This window comes from Nuphar pumila, chromosome 15, assembly GCF_984573655.1.
Source record: "Nuphar pumila chromosome 15, dmNupPumi1.hap1.1, whole genome shotgun sequence".
NCBI lineage: Eukaryota > Viridiplantae > Streptophyta > Magnoliopsida > Nymphaeales > Nymphaeaceae > Nuphar > Nuphar pumila.
Genome location: NC_143263.1, coordinates 10,319,155 through 10,332,268, shown reverse-complemented (window position 1 = coordinate 10,332,268; position 13,114 = coordinate 10,319,155). Strand labels below are relative to the sequence as shown.

Sequence of the window (13,114 nt, the reverse complement as noted above, 5' to 3'; positions counted from 1 at the left end):
AAGCTCAGCTAGTTTACATGTACCTTGAACCGTTGTTCAAACTGGACTCATTTATTTTTTTGAACGAGGTCAAGCCGAGCTTAAACAAGTTCGTTGTGCATCCCTAATGTCGCGTTGTACAGTATATTAGAGTGACAACGACACATTGCATTTGTACAATGTGATTGCAGCTGATCCCAACACTACTAAGGATGAATATAAGTCATAACAGATCACATGCTTTGCTTGGTTTTTACATCTTTTGGTTGAAACAGATAACCTCTAAAGGACATTGGGCTATAGTAAAAACCCAACAAAAGGACATCATAAAGTTGAACAGTTGCCACATGCAATTGAGTTGCATGATCACATTTTTACTTTTTTTGACAATTTTAGGTTGATGTATGCTGTATAACTAAAAGTCAAGAAAATATATGAACATTTTAATAATCTTATAAATTTGAATATAATAAAATCAGGCCCAACCTGACTTTGTGCACCTCCTTCAATAGAAGACACTCCTAACATGCAATGCTTGTTTGTTTGGGGCCCTCAATGCAGCACCATGTTGTCCTGGGCACATGAATGGAAATCTTGTCTCCCATCTAGATGGATCCAACCGAATACAGTTCCTGACCCGAGCCTTTTATATATTGGATCATTCAACAGAAATCATGTATTTGAGCTACAGGGATAGGAAGTCGTATCCCTAACTCCTGGTACCGGGGCTATCCAGGAATCCAAAGACCTTCAAATATTTTGAAACCGCTAGCTTTCCAGCAAAATTAACAAGTGCATTAAAAAATAAAAGTTAACAAATACATTCAAAAATTCTTAAAGATCATAAATCTTAAATAATGAAACATACATAAGCATAATAAGCTGAGAGCAACAAGCAAAAATCTCTAAAGATTGTAAATCCTAAATGGTAAATACTGTAACTAAAATTACATATTTATATAAGGTAACATCCCTAACAATGAAACATAGATAATAAGTCTACAACAACAACCAAACAAAAAGAAGAGAAAACTACTTTGTAAAAAAAAAGTTAAAACAACAAAATATACATAGTACGAAACTCACCTTAATAGCTAACCCGAGAAGTGGAGAAGAAGGATACCACAACTTTGCACGAGGTAGATCGAACAACTTTCATGAGAATGGCCTGAAGGATTAGTGTTCTAAAGACAGGCGGATTGGGGTTATTGCTCTTTTCAGATACAAGAAAAAGAAAAAAAAAACTAAATGTGTCATTTTATATAAAACAAAAATTTTACAGGTGATATTCAAATAAGAAATTTTGCAATATCAGACTTTCACATTTTTCCATAATTTCACAATACTTCATGTGATACTCGCCAACAATTTTGTAATTATCTGACTTTTGCAAATTTTATGAGTTTCGCTGGTGATCGCGCGAGTTTTGCAAATAGTTTGAAATTTTGTGAACCTTTTTGTATTATTACAACCTTCTATGCGATTTTGTTGACATCAGTGTATTATTTTAGCATCATGTTGCGCTAAAATTTAAAATTTGCACATGCAAAGCGTAAAACCCGCAATAAAAAAATGATAACCACGATATTGTTTATTCTATGAATTTGGTAAATTGTAGACCATTTTCAAAACATACAATTTTTGCCTTACAGTAGTCATTTTTCGATTGTTTGTTTGGTAATCTCAATACAGCACCTTGTTGTCCTGGGCACATGAATGGATATCGTGTCTCTCATGAGAAGATATCCAACCAAATAAAATAGTTTTTTTTTCTTGAAAGACAAGCTAAGGTTAGGCAGACGGCTACCAGATATCTCTTAAAGCCCCATGTGTTAGAGGGATTCGAACCAGGGCCTTCAGCTTGACACCGGACCCGCTTACCACATGGGATACCACTTCGGTAGATCATTTTATCTTTTTAAAAGTTTGTTCAAGTAGATTGTTTTAATTAGAAGGAAAAGAGATTGAATTGTCAAATCAAAGTCTTTCCTGTCACTTCTTTCATCCTCCAGTGGTCGAGTTATATATATCAAGCAACGATACCACAGAAGAAAGAAAGCGTTTCAGAGTAAGACCTGCCTCATTTCTTCAGTTTAGAGACCCCCCATCCTCCTCCTCCGCCTATCGATTTAAGGTTTTCGATGGCCACCGAAGGCGAGAGTGTTGCTAAGGATGCCTACCCCTCTGCTAGAAGGTACGGTTCTCTCTCTCTTTAAACCCATTAATTATAGAATCAATTATATGGGTTTTGCTGAGTTACCCACCTCATTCGTTCCCTCATTGTGCAGGTTGGAAGGGAAGGTGGCCATCGTGACGGGAGGGGCAAGCGGGTTAGGGCTGAGCACAGCGGAGCTCCTCCACGGGCACGGTGCTAAGGTGGTGGTCGTGGACGTGCAGGACGAGCTGGGGCGGTCGATCTGCGAGGCGCGGGGCGACCCGGACGGCTTCCTCTACGCCCACTGCGACGTCACCGTGGAGGCCGACGTCGCCGCCGCCGTCGACCTCGCCCTGGCCCGCTTTGGCCGCCTCGACGTCATGGTCAACAACGCCGGCATCAGCGGCCCGCTCGGACCCCAGGACATCCGACGCTCTGACCTCGACACCTTCCGGCAGGTCTTTGCCGTGAACGTCGACGGCGTATTCCTGGGGACGAAGTACGCGGCGCGCGCCATGGTCCCCCGCCGGAGCGGCAGCATCGTGTCGATCGCCAGCGTCGCCTCGACCCTCGCTGGGGGCACCTCGCACGCCTACATCGCGTCCAAGCACGCCGTGCTGGGGCTCACTCGCAGCGCGGCTGGCGATCTCGGCCGCCACGGCGTCCGAGTGAACTGCGTCTCTCCCTACTTCGTGGGCACACCGATGACCCTCCCCTTGTCGGGGGGCGGGGAGGGCTCCCCACTCGACGACTTCCACCGCTACGTGGGGCAGTTCGCCAACCTGCAGGGGGTGGACCTGACCGTCGACGACGTCGCCCAGGCCGTGCTCTACCTCGCCAGCGACGAGTCCAAGTACGTGAGCGGTCTCAACCTCAACGTGGACGGTGGCTTCTCCTGTGTCAATCATTCCTTCGGCATCTACAGGCCTTGACTCACATGCAACCACGCTGTTGGTTGATGATGATGTTGTTGACGACCAAGATGATGATGATGATGTGTTTTTCATTTGTGTCTAATAAAGAATTAAGTTGATGATTGTGAAGGTGCTGAGATGAAGGCACCGAACCCAACACCACCGTAGCTTTCAGATGTGAGCCACTCAAGGCAGTGGTTTTCTTGCTTCATTAGTTGTCGTCTAAAATAATAATAAAAACAAAAAAATAAGTTCATGATGGTTGTTGTTTTCTTACCTATAGAATTTGTTTTGCTTTTGTTGAGTCTGATGTAAGTTGCCCGGTTCAGGTGAATCAATACCTCGAAAAGATAGCTCAAAAATTGTGAATGAAGTAAATGCGTTGAGCTTTTTTTTGTTCACCTTCGTTGTAATTGTTTCTTGTTATTGCAATTTCTGTCCTTCTATTCTCTCTTGCTCTCTTGCACTCTAATTACAAGCTTTCGCGATCGGCAAACGAGCTGACGAGTAGGCTTGCGGCGGTGAGTAAGAACCGTCGCACCGCGCTGGCCCATTGAAAAAAATAGGCTTGTGACAAGTGGTACCAGAGTCCGTTCTCATACTGGGGAAGGGATTCCGGAGTCGGTATCGACAGACACGCCGACAGACTGCGATTTGTGAGTAAGACATCATGGTGCCTTATTAAAACTTGCGCAACACCAAAGGCAAGGCAGTTGTTGAAGCTGAGGAGATGGGTTCACCTCGGGCCCAAGAAGAGTTGGCTGCAACTGTTAACAAGTTGGTGGAAGAGGTGACTTCGCATGATGAAGTGATTTCACGCGCATGTGAATCATTCATTGGACTGAATGATGTGGTGGCGAGCTTGCAGGAGCAAGTAAACTTATTAAAGGGGTAGGTCACTTCGTTGACGATTACAGTGTCCGACATGCAGACTGAAGTAGGGGAGCTTCAGTTGAAGAATCATACGTTGCAGCGGACGGTGACCCTAAATGGCAGAAATGGTGAGAGACCATCAAAGATTGATGTACCAAGACCCACAAAATTCAATGGTTATCGTGACAACAAGGCCATTGAGAACTTCTTGTTCCAAGTAGAAGACTACTTGGATATCCAGAATGTGACCCTCGAAGATCTAAGGATAAAGGTTGCAGTGGCCTTACTTGATGAGGATGCTATCGCTTGGTGGAGGCGGAAGCGCAATGACATGGAGAGGGGTCAATGTGTAATAGACACTTTTGATGACTTCAAAATGGAGTTGTGCAACTACTTCGTGCCAAGAAATGCGCACAGACAGGCTTATCGGATGGTTCGTAAGCTCAAACATACTGGTTTGTTGCAAGACTATGTCAGAACGTTTCAGAAGCTTATGCTGGAGATACCTAACATGTCAGAAGACGACATGCTCAGCTGGTTCATTGTGGGACTTCAGACATGGGCATAGTCTGAAGTGGAAAGGAGCAACCCTCGTATTTTGGAAGATGCATATGTGGCGGCTGAGCACTTAGTTGACACTCAGCACAAGCCTTTCACCCTATTAACCAAAGTTGGGAAGAAGCCTGACCACGGAGGCAAGAAGGATGAGCAGCGCAATGATAAAGGTGAGACGTCGACACGCCATCAATCCGAAAAGCAACAGAACTTCACAAAGCATAACAACAACAAGGGTGCGGTTGTGACATGTTGGTTCTGTGGCGATAGACATATCGCCAGGCAGTGCCCAAAGTGCCTTGTAAAGGACGACGGGCAAGCCAATGCTGCACGAGAAAAAATGCAGCGATACTGAATGTAGTGACACTAAGACCATGCAACCAAGGATGGGGGTCATGCGATCGATTAACGCAGCTAGGAGTTGCGCAGCTAAGAACGTGCAGGTCAGTAAGGAACTTATGTACGTAAAAATCATTATGAATGGAAAGTCTACTTCAACATTGGTAGACTCGGGGACCACACACAACTTTGTCTCGCGGGAAGAGGTAGAGCGGTTGGGCTTGAAAACTGGGCCAAAGTAGAGGACTATCAAAACAGTAAACTCTGAGACCAAGCCCATCCTTCGTGAAACAAGAGATGTGGCTACTCAAGTGGGGAGTTGGGTCGGCAAAGCCAACTTCTCTGTGGTGCCCCTGAACGATTTCAAGGTGATTCTAGGTATGGAGTTTAGGCAAAGCCAGAATGTTATGATGCTGCCAAAGTTTAACACGTTGACGATCATGGGGTCAGACCTGTCACACACAGTGCAATGTCTTACGCAGAAAGGAAAGTCTTCCGTGTTATTGGCAATGCAACTGAAGAAGGGTGTCAAGCATGGGGAGCAGACATTCTTAGTTGCAGTGCGTGCAGATGAAGGGAAGGTAGAAGCAGCAGTGCCGCCGACCCTAGCCTCACTATTGGAGGAGTTTTGGGGGGTGATGCCCCCGGAATTGCCAAAGCGTCTTCCGCCAAGACGCGAGGTCGACCACAAGATTGAGTTGACCCCGGGAGTGAAGCCCTCTGCAATGATTCCATACCGTATGGGGACAGCTGAGCTGAAGGAGCTGCGCAGGCAGCTAGACGAGATGTTGGACGCAGGCATTGTTCGTTCATCAAAAGCCCCATTTGGTGCCTCGATCCTTTTCCAGATGAAACATGATGGCTCTAAACGATTGTGTGTGGATTACCGTGTCTTGAACAAAGTCACGGTGAAGAACAAGTACCCATTGCCATTGATAACGGACTTGTTCGATCAGCTAAACAGTGCCCGTATCTTTTCCAAACTAGATCTGCGATCGGGTTATTGGCAGGTGAGGATTGCCGAAGGTGATGAGCCGAAAACAACTTGCGTCACACGCTATGATGCTTATAAATTTCTAGTAATGCCACACGGGTTGACAAATGCTCCAGCCATGATAGCGACTTTAATGAACCAGATCTTCTACCCTTACTAAGACAAGTTTGTGGTAGTCTACCTGAATGATATCATGATCTACAGCAGCAATATGGAGGAACATGTCGAGCACTTGCGAACGATGTTTCAGGTGTTGAAGGAGAATGACCTCTGTGTCAAGCGAGAAAAGTGTCTCTTCGGGCAGGAGGAGATCAACTTCCTTGGCCACGTTGTGGGGCATGGTGTGCTGCGTATGGATGGGCAGAATATAAGGGCCATCAAAGAATGGGTTCCGCCAAGCAAAGTGCCAGAATTACGATCATTCCTCGGTTTGGCAAACTATTATCGGCATTTCATCGAAAGTTATTCCCTCATTGTTGCGCCCCTCACAGATTTGTTAAAGAAGAATCAGGTATGGCTCTGGACAGGAGCGTGCTAAGATGCCTTCGATGGCTTGAAGAAAGCCTTAGTGAGAGAGCCAATGCTGCGACTGCCTGATCATTCGAGACCCTTTGAAGTCCACATTGATGCCTCAGACTTTGTCATTGGCGGAGTTATTATGCAAGATGGTCATCCGATCGCATATGAGAGTCGCAAGCTGAAGGATACAGAGAGGTGTTACACAGTGCACGAACGTGAGATGACCGCCATTGTGTATTGCCTCAGGACCTGGTGGCACTACCTTTTGGGTGTCGAGATCGTCGTCAAGACGGACATTGTGGCCACGAGCTATTTTCAGACACAAAAAAAGTTGACGCCTAAACAAGCTCGATGGTAGATGTTTTTGGCTGAGTTCGACTTTGCCTTGGAGTACAAGGTTGGAAAGACCAATGTTGTGGTGGATGCCCCGAGCCGTATGGCTGAACCGGCAGTTGCGCGCGCGGAGTCTTCTGAAGTTCATTTGGAGGGTGCATTGCTGAGCCGCATCCGCGAGGGTACACAGCAGGATCCGACCGCACAACACCTTGTTTTTCTGGCGCATGCAGGGAAGACTCGACGATTTTGGCTACAGGATGGCCTCCTCGTAACAAAAGGGGGACGCATCTTTGTACCACGATGGGAAAGCCTTCGTCGAGAGCTACTCAAGGAGTGCCATTATACACTATGGGCCGACCATCCTGGTCAGGAGCGGACCTTAGCACTCCTTGAGCGTGGCTATTATTGGCCACTAACCCCGGATAAAATCTTTTGTGTGGGATGATTTCGATGAAATTATAATAAAATGTGTGGAAAAGGTTAAATGCTAACAATGTGATGTTGCTTTACAATATTTCAAGGATGGTTGTGTGACTAAATGATTAGGTATTAAGGAAAAGCTGAGTTTATGAAGGATTAGATCATCCAAACAATATGGTTATTTCGAAGGGGATTCAGTCGAAACCCTCTTTTCTCTCTTTTTTTCAAATTTTTTAAGCTACAAAAGCATGGCAAACTTGACCCTAGCAAGCCCAACCTATGGTTGACCGAATCTGAATTGGTCAACCCCATGTCATCTTGTTCTATGTATTACTCATAAGATAAATTGTAGATTCAGAAGTTAAATTGAGATATACAAGAGAAATTTATGAGAAACATGTTTATCATGGTCACGAGAAATATATATATATATATATATATATATATATATATATATATATATATATATATATATATATATATATATATATATATATATATATATATATATATATATATATATATAATGTTTGCTACTACCCTACCTATATTACCTTTAGTGAAAAAAAAAGTAATATTTTTATTTTTTAAGTTGTTTTCACATTTGAACCTTCAGATATGCTCTACTTGTTAAGTTTCATGTTTTCCCGACATATGTGTTAGATTTCACGGGGGTCAAAAAATCAACGGCCTACAATATACCAATATTTTAAAGCCAAAAAAACATATTTTTACATCAAAAACTATGATCCAAGTGTCAATTCCTGCCATTGTGTCTATGTTGAACACATCTATGCGGTCAGATTTGGTCAAAACAACTACCCATGTGAGTTCCAACTAGGGGGTTTCTTACTTTTTTCCCTCAAAAACTATGATCCAAGCGTCAATTCCAGCCATTGTGTCTATGCTGAACACATCTATGCGGTAAGGAACCCCTTAATGAAAAAATGCAATACTTTTATTTTTTTTTCAGTTGTTTTGCACATCTGACCCTTCAGATATGATGTACATGTTAAGTGTAGTAAAAATTAATCTTTGGATCATGTTTTCCTGAGTATATGTCAAATTTTAGGAGGCTTGAAAAATCAATGGTTTACAATGTACCAAATTTTCAAACTTCAAAAAAGCATATTTTTACGTTTAAAAAAATACGATCTAAGAGATAGGAAACTTCTTATAGGTGAGCTGGGCAACCCCAATAAGGTCGTTTTCCCAGACCCTTTTAGTCAAGATAACATTCAAAGTCTTTTTCTAAAAGCAAAAAACCCAAAGAGATTAGCATTTTTCTCACCATCTTGGCTGACCTATTCCCATGATTGGTGGTGTAAAGTATTCTATTCTCCAACCTTGTTATCCCTAGTAAAAGGTTGGCTCCAAGTCCAGACCCAACTTAAGTTACCTTTATGGGCATTAGATCCAAATCTAACCTAATCAAATTGTGATTTGAATGAGAACCCAAGGGCTTGATTCTTCCAAAATGATGCAGGATCTAATTAACCATTTTAGGTATAAAATTTATTAGATATGCATCATGGTCATGTATGACTATTACCCAGAACTGGGTTCTACTAGATCTTATCTGTCCAGCTCTTATCTGACTCACATGATCGGGTTGGATCCGAGAAGTTTGATTGGTCTATAATGGATCCACAGAAACTCTCAAAACCAGTTGATATTTCTTAGGCCCCATGTTTCTTCTTCAATTAAAAAAAAAGAAAAAAGAAAGGAAGAGAATATTCTAGAGAGACGCAACGTGCAGCTTTCGTGATTGTGACTTGAAAGTCATCCAAACTTTGGCCTATGTGACCCAAAAAGTCACCCAGTTCTTCTATTTGCTTCTTCTTTACGTTTCTTTGAATTTTCATTTCAGTGCATTGGTCACCAAGAGGCCTATGAAGACATATTAGTGATCCATTTGGATTCCTTTAAGTTAAATTCCAGGACTTCCAAGTTCCTCGAAACTTCAAAATCCAAGAGATCTTTGATTTTTCATACAGTAGTATACTTTTTTTATTATTATACAGTAGTATGTTTTAATGCCACAAAAAATCGAATAATTTCTGGATTTTTGTTTATCCCCACTTAAAGCGAAGAACTGGAAAAGCTAATATTTTTTTTTTTATGTTTGAGGTATATTATGTCACCTTTCCCACATAATCTGCCTACTATGTAAACTTATCCTAATGAGCTATACCACAGCAATACGTGGAATGGTTTAAAGAATGAAATGCAAGATTAAAAATGTTTGAATTAAAAATTTCAGATAAATAAAAAAGTAAAGAACACGAGCTAAAATCGGGAAAATAATATAAATGAGTTTAATTGGATTTTTATTATATTAGAAATAGGTAACAAAAAGAAACGCACAGATGTTTGTCTTTCTTGAAGATCAAGTCAGGGTGTAGGAGCCCACAAGGGCTCCGGCGCCTGGCTAACTGAGTCTACTTAATTAAGGCTTTTAAGTTGAATGGGATCAAGAGTTCGATACCTGAGGTATGTGTCTTTGCACAAGGCCATAGCCAAATGGGAAACTATTTCCCTTTGGGCAGGGGGGGGGGAGCTGCACTCATGGATAAATTTGTAAATTGGGATCCATAATAGAGTTTCTTTTCTTTTTTATTTGGGGTGGTGTTGAAAACTATTCTTTCTAACTTTAAATTTTTTGTGTTTTGAAAGTTAATAGAAAAAAGATGGAGCTTTTTTATTTTGGAATTCAAAGTTTTACTGAACATGTTTTAGACTGAGTTTTGCTGACTATGAGCGATACGGCATTATCAGGCAGCTTTAACGATAATTTTCCAAACAAATGAAGCAACTCTTCATTGTGGATTTTTGTTCACGGAGAAATAAAGTAAAATTAAAAATAACCATTTTTTATCACTGCGGTTCAGTTAAATTAAAAGCAATCCCCAAATAAAATAAAAGATAGCCTAGAGAAGAAATTCTTATCCCTTAATAATATGGTGTGGATACTTAGAAAATGCAATGAACTTGGAGGTGCTTCAGAAAACACAAATGAACCAGATTTCATTAGGATTCTGCCTTGTTGAACATGATTGTTAAAACGGTGACTTTTTTTTTCTTATTAAATTTTTCTATGGTTTATCTATATTGTCTAACTTGGTTACAATTATCGATTCACACCTTTGGGAATATATGTATTATAAATTTTAGATCTTCATGTGAACTAATCTTATTTTCTGCGGAGAAGGCTGCGGCAGACATATACCAGCAATTAAAAAATTTAAAATCTTACCCAACATTTTGCCTCGATTTGCCCATAAATCAAAGAGACCAATCATTGTTAATCACAGATGCTTGATCACCAGATTAATAAAAAAAAGAAGATTACTGAAGGCAGAATAGTTCAAATATTAAGAACTTCATCAGCACGTTCATTACCAACCATCACATGCGGCTTGTGGTCTATGCATTTGTTTTATCACGGTTTCTCTTTCATCCTTGTCATCTTCTAGTTATAATTTCATTATTATTCTTGTCTTAATTTGACTGATATATACATAAAAAAAGAATTTGCTGAACGAAATTTTCTCTCTGAACAATTGATTTTTTTCTATCAATCTCTGAACACTACAAGAAAAACTTTAATTAGCAATGGACGTTTGTGACGAAAATAATCCATCGCCAATTTGCGACGGATTAGCTAGAGAAAATTATCCGTCGCTAACATTTGTATAATTAGCGACGGAAAACTTCCGTCGCTACTTAGCGACGGAAAATTTTTATCTCATGTTCCATCGCACTTAAGCGATGGATCATCGGCAGAAATTTTTCGTCGCTACTCCGTCACCAAGTAGCGACAAAATTATTTTGTCGCTAATTTTCCCCGTAAATCCCTAATGCGAGCTCCTTTTCTTTTTCTCTTTCATCTGTCGACCAATTGATGCCCGTCGATCTCTCGTTGCCCATCGATCTCTCGTTGCCCACCTGACCTCTCGTCGCTCGCCCGACCGCAGCTCGTCGACCTTCTGTCACCCACCCACTGCCCGATGACCTTCTCTCTCTTTCCCCTCCCATTCTCTCTCTCTTTGCTCCCCCTCTGTGTTTTTCGATGAGCCTCGTTCGACAACCTCCTCTTTTGTTTCCCTCTCTCGTTCTCGCTCTCGTTGCTCCCCCTTTGGTTGCCGGAGGGCCGATGACCCCAGCCCACGACGACCCCAGCCCGCCCGTAGGTAACCCTCCCCCTTTCCCCTATGTTGGAGTCTCTCCCTTCCCCCTATGGTTGTCGGAGGACCAGTAGAGGCCCGACAGCCTCTGTTGGGCCCTCCCCATCCCTCTGTAGTCGGCAGGGCCTGGCAGAGGCCCTGATTGCCTCTGCCAGGCCCTTCCCTTGCTCTGATCTCTGGCAGAACAGGGGGCTTCACCCCTATTCTTTTGAATGTCGATAGGGCTCCCCATATCCTCTTGACTTCTTCTGCAGTGGGGCTCTGTCTCCCTGTCGGAGAATGATCGGCAGAGGGAGAAGCCCCCTACATTTTTGTTTTCCCTTACAGGGGGTGGCTTAGCCTTCCCTGTCCTCGATAATTTCGACAGAGGGCGAAGCCCCCATGCCCCTTGTCTATTTTCTCGACAGGGGGAGAATCCCCCTGTTGGAAAATTTTGCCTCGGCTGGGGGCGAGACCCCCTACCTCAATGATTGATTCCCGACAGAGGGCTCAGTCCCTGCTTTCTGATGCTTCCCTTCGAGGGGGCCACCTCCTGCCTCCTGTGAATGTTTTGGCAGAGGGTTTCGCTCTCTGCCTTGACCTTACTGCTGGCAGGGGCAACGCCCCTGCCTGTCTCACTTTCAGCAGAGGGCTGTGTCTCCCTGTCCGGGCTCATTTTCGATAGGGGGCGTCACCCTCCTTGTCATCGGTAATAAACTTTATTTTAACACAGTGTCTTCTGCAGATTCTGCAATGAGTCTCGCTTGTGCCCTGCGACCCGTGGTAAGTAAGTGACAAAAGCAATGCAAATTGGGTAAATACCCGTGGTGAGTAAGTGATGCATGTGCATCACAAGTTATTTAATTTCTTAGATGCAACATTTTTCTGTTCACACACTCACTTAGTTGTGGATATCTAAGACTGCTTTGATGGAGTCCGGAGATCATGCTGAGCATGATTTTAATGTATGAAAATAGAAGTGTTCTTATTTTTGGAGTTCGGATTCCATGCTAGTTATGGTAGTAGTTAGCAGGATATTGGAGTGTGTTTGCAGCAGGTACATGTTTGACATTATTTTGATATGAATGATTTGAATGTATTGTAATGTTTGATGTGATTGTATCCATGCTTGCATGAAGTTACTTTCAATTTGATTATGACTTCTATGTGAAATTGTATCATGAAAACATGCTTCAAATGAATATATCGTGTTATGAATGAGTTTGCACATGAAAATGAATGATAAGTTATCAATGCTTCAAACATGCTTCAAATGAATGGTTTTGCACATGAAAATATTAAGTTATCAATGCATGCATCATAGTTCTTGTGATTGAATGACATTATATATATATATATATATGTGCATGTGTGTGTGTGAGATATATCAAATCATTACATCTACCACGAATGCATGATAAATTTGATATTTTCTTCATCATAGCATTCTGATGAATCTCTTTTAACTGGTTAGGATAATATCCATAACATTATAGGACAAAATGGTTGCAAATCGTGAATGAATGTACCGTAGGATAGTTGACAATAAGGTATCGTTTGAATATATGGATGGTGTTGATAATTTTATTGAATTTGCAACGGTAAGTGTCAGTACAGTGGATCCCATAGGTCGGATTAGGTGCTCCTGCACGATGTGTAAGAACAATCGATTTGTAGAACCTCATGGTATTAGACATCACCTATACAGGAAGGGTTTTATGAGTGATTATGAGAATTGGATGTTTCATGGTGAAGAATTTAAGAACAATTTTGATGCACGGGTGGATGTGGTGCACGATAATCCATATATGGATTTGATATTTGATGTCGCAGGACCATAACTGGGTTCTGCTATGGGTCCTAG

The 13,114-nt window shown here is 42.1% G+C and overlaps 1 protein-coding gene across 1 annotated transcript; it reads left to right on the top strand.

Annotated features, from left to right (window-relative positions):
• Positions 1-2,110: 2,110 nt before the first annotated feature.
• Positions 2,111-3,295, top strand: LOC149814450 (zerumbone synthase-like). Its single transcript, XM_089989339.1, has 2 exons — positions 2,111-2,173; positions 2,268-3,295. The coding sequence occupies exons 1-2, from the start codon at positions 2,121-2,123 to the stop codon at positions 3,064-3,066; spliced, it is 852 nt and encodes a 283-aa protein (XP_089845465.1). The 5' UTR covers positions 2,111-2,120; the 3' UTR covers positions 3,067-3,295.
• Positions 3,296-13,114: the final 9,819 nt, after the last annotated feature.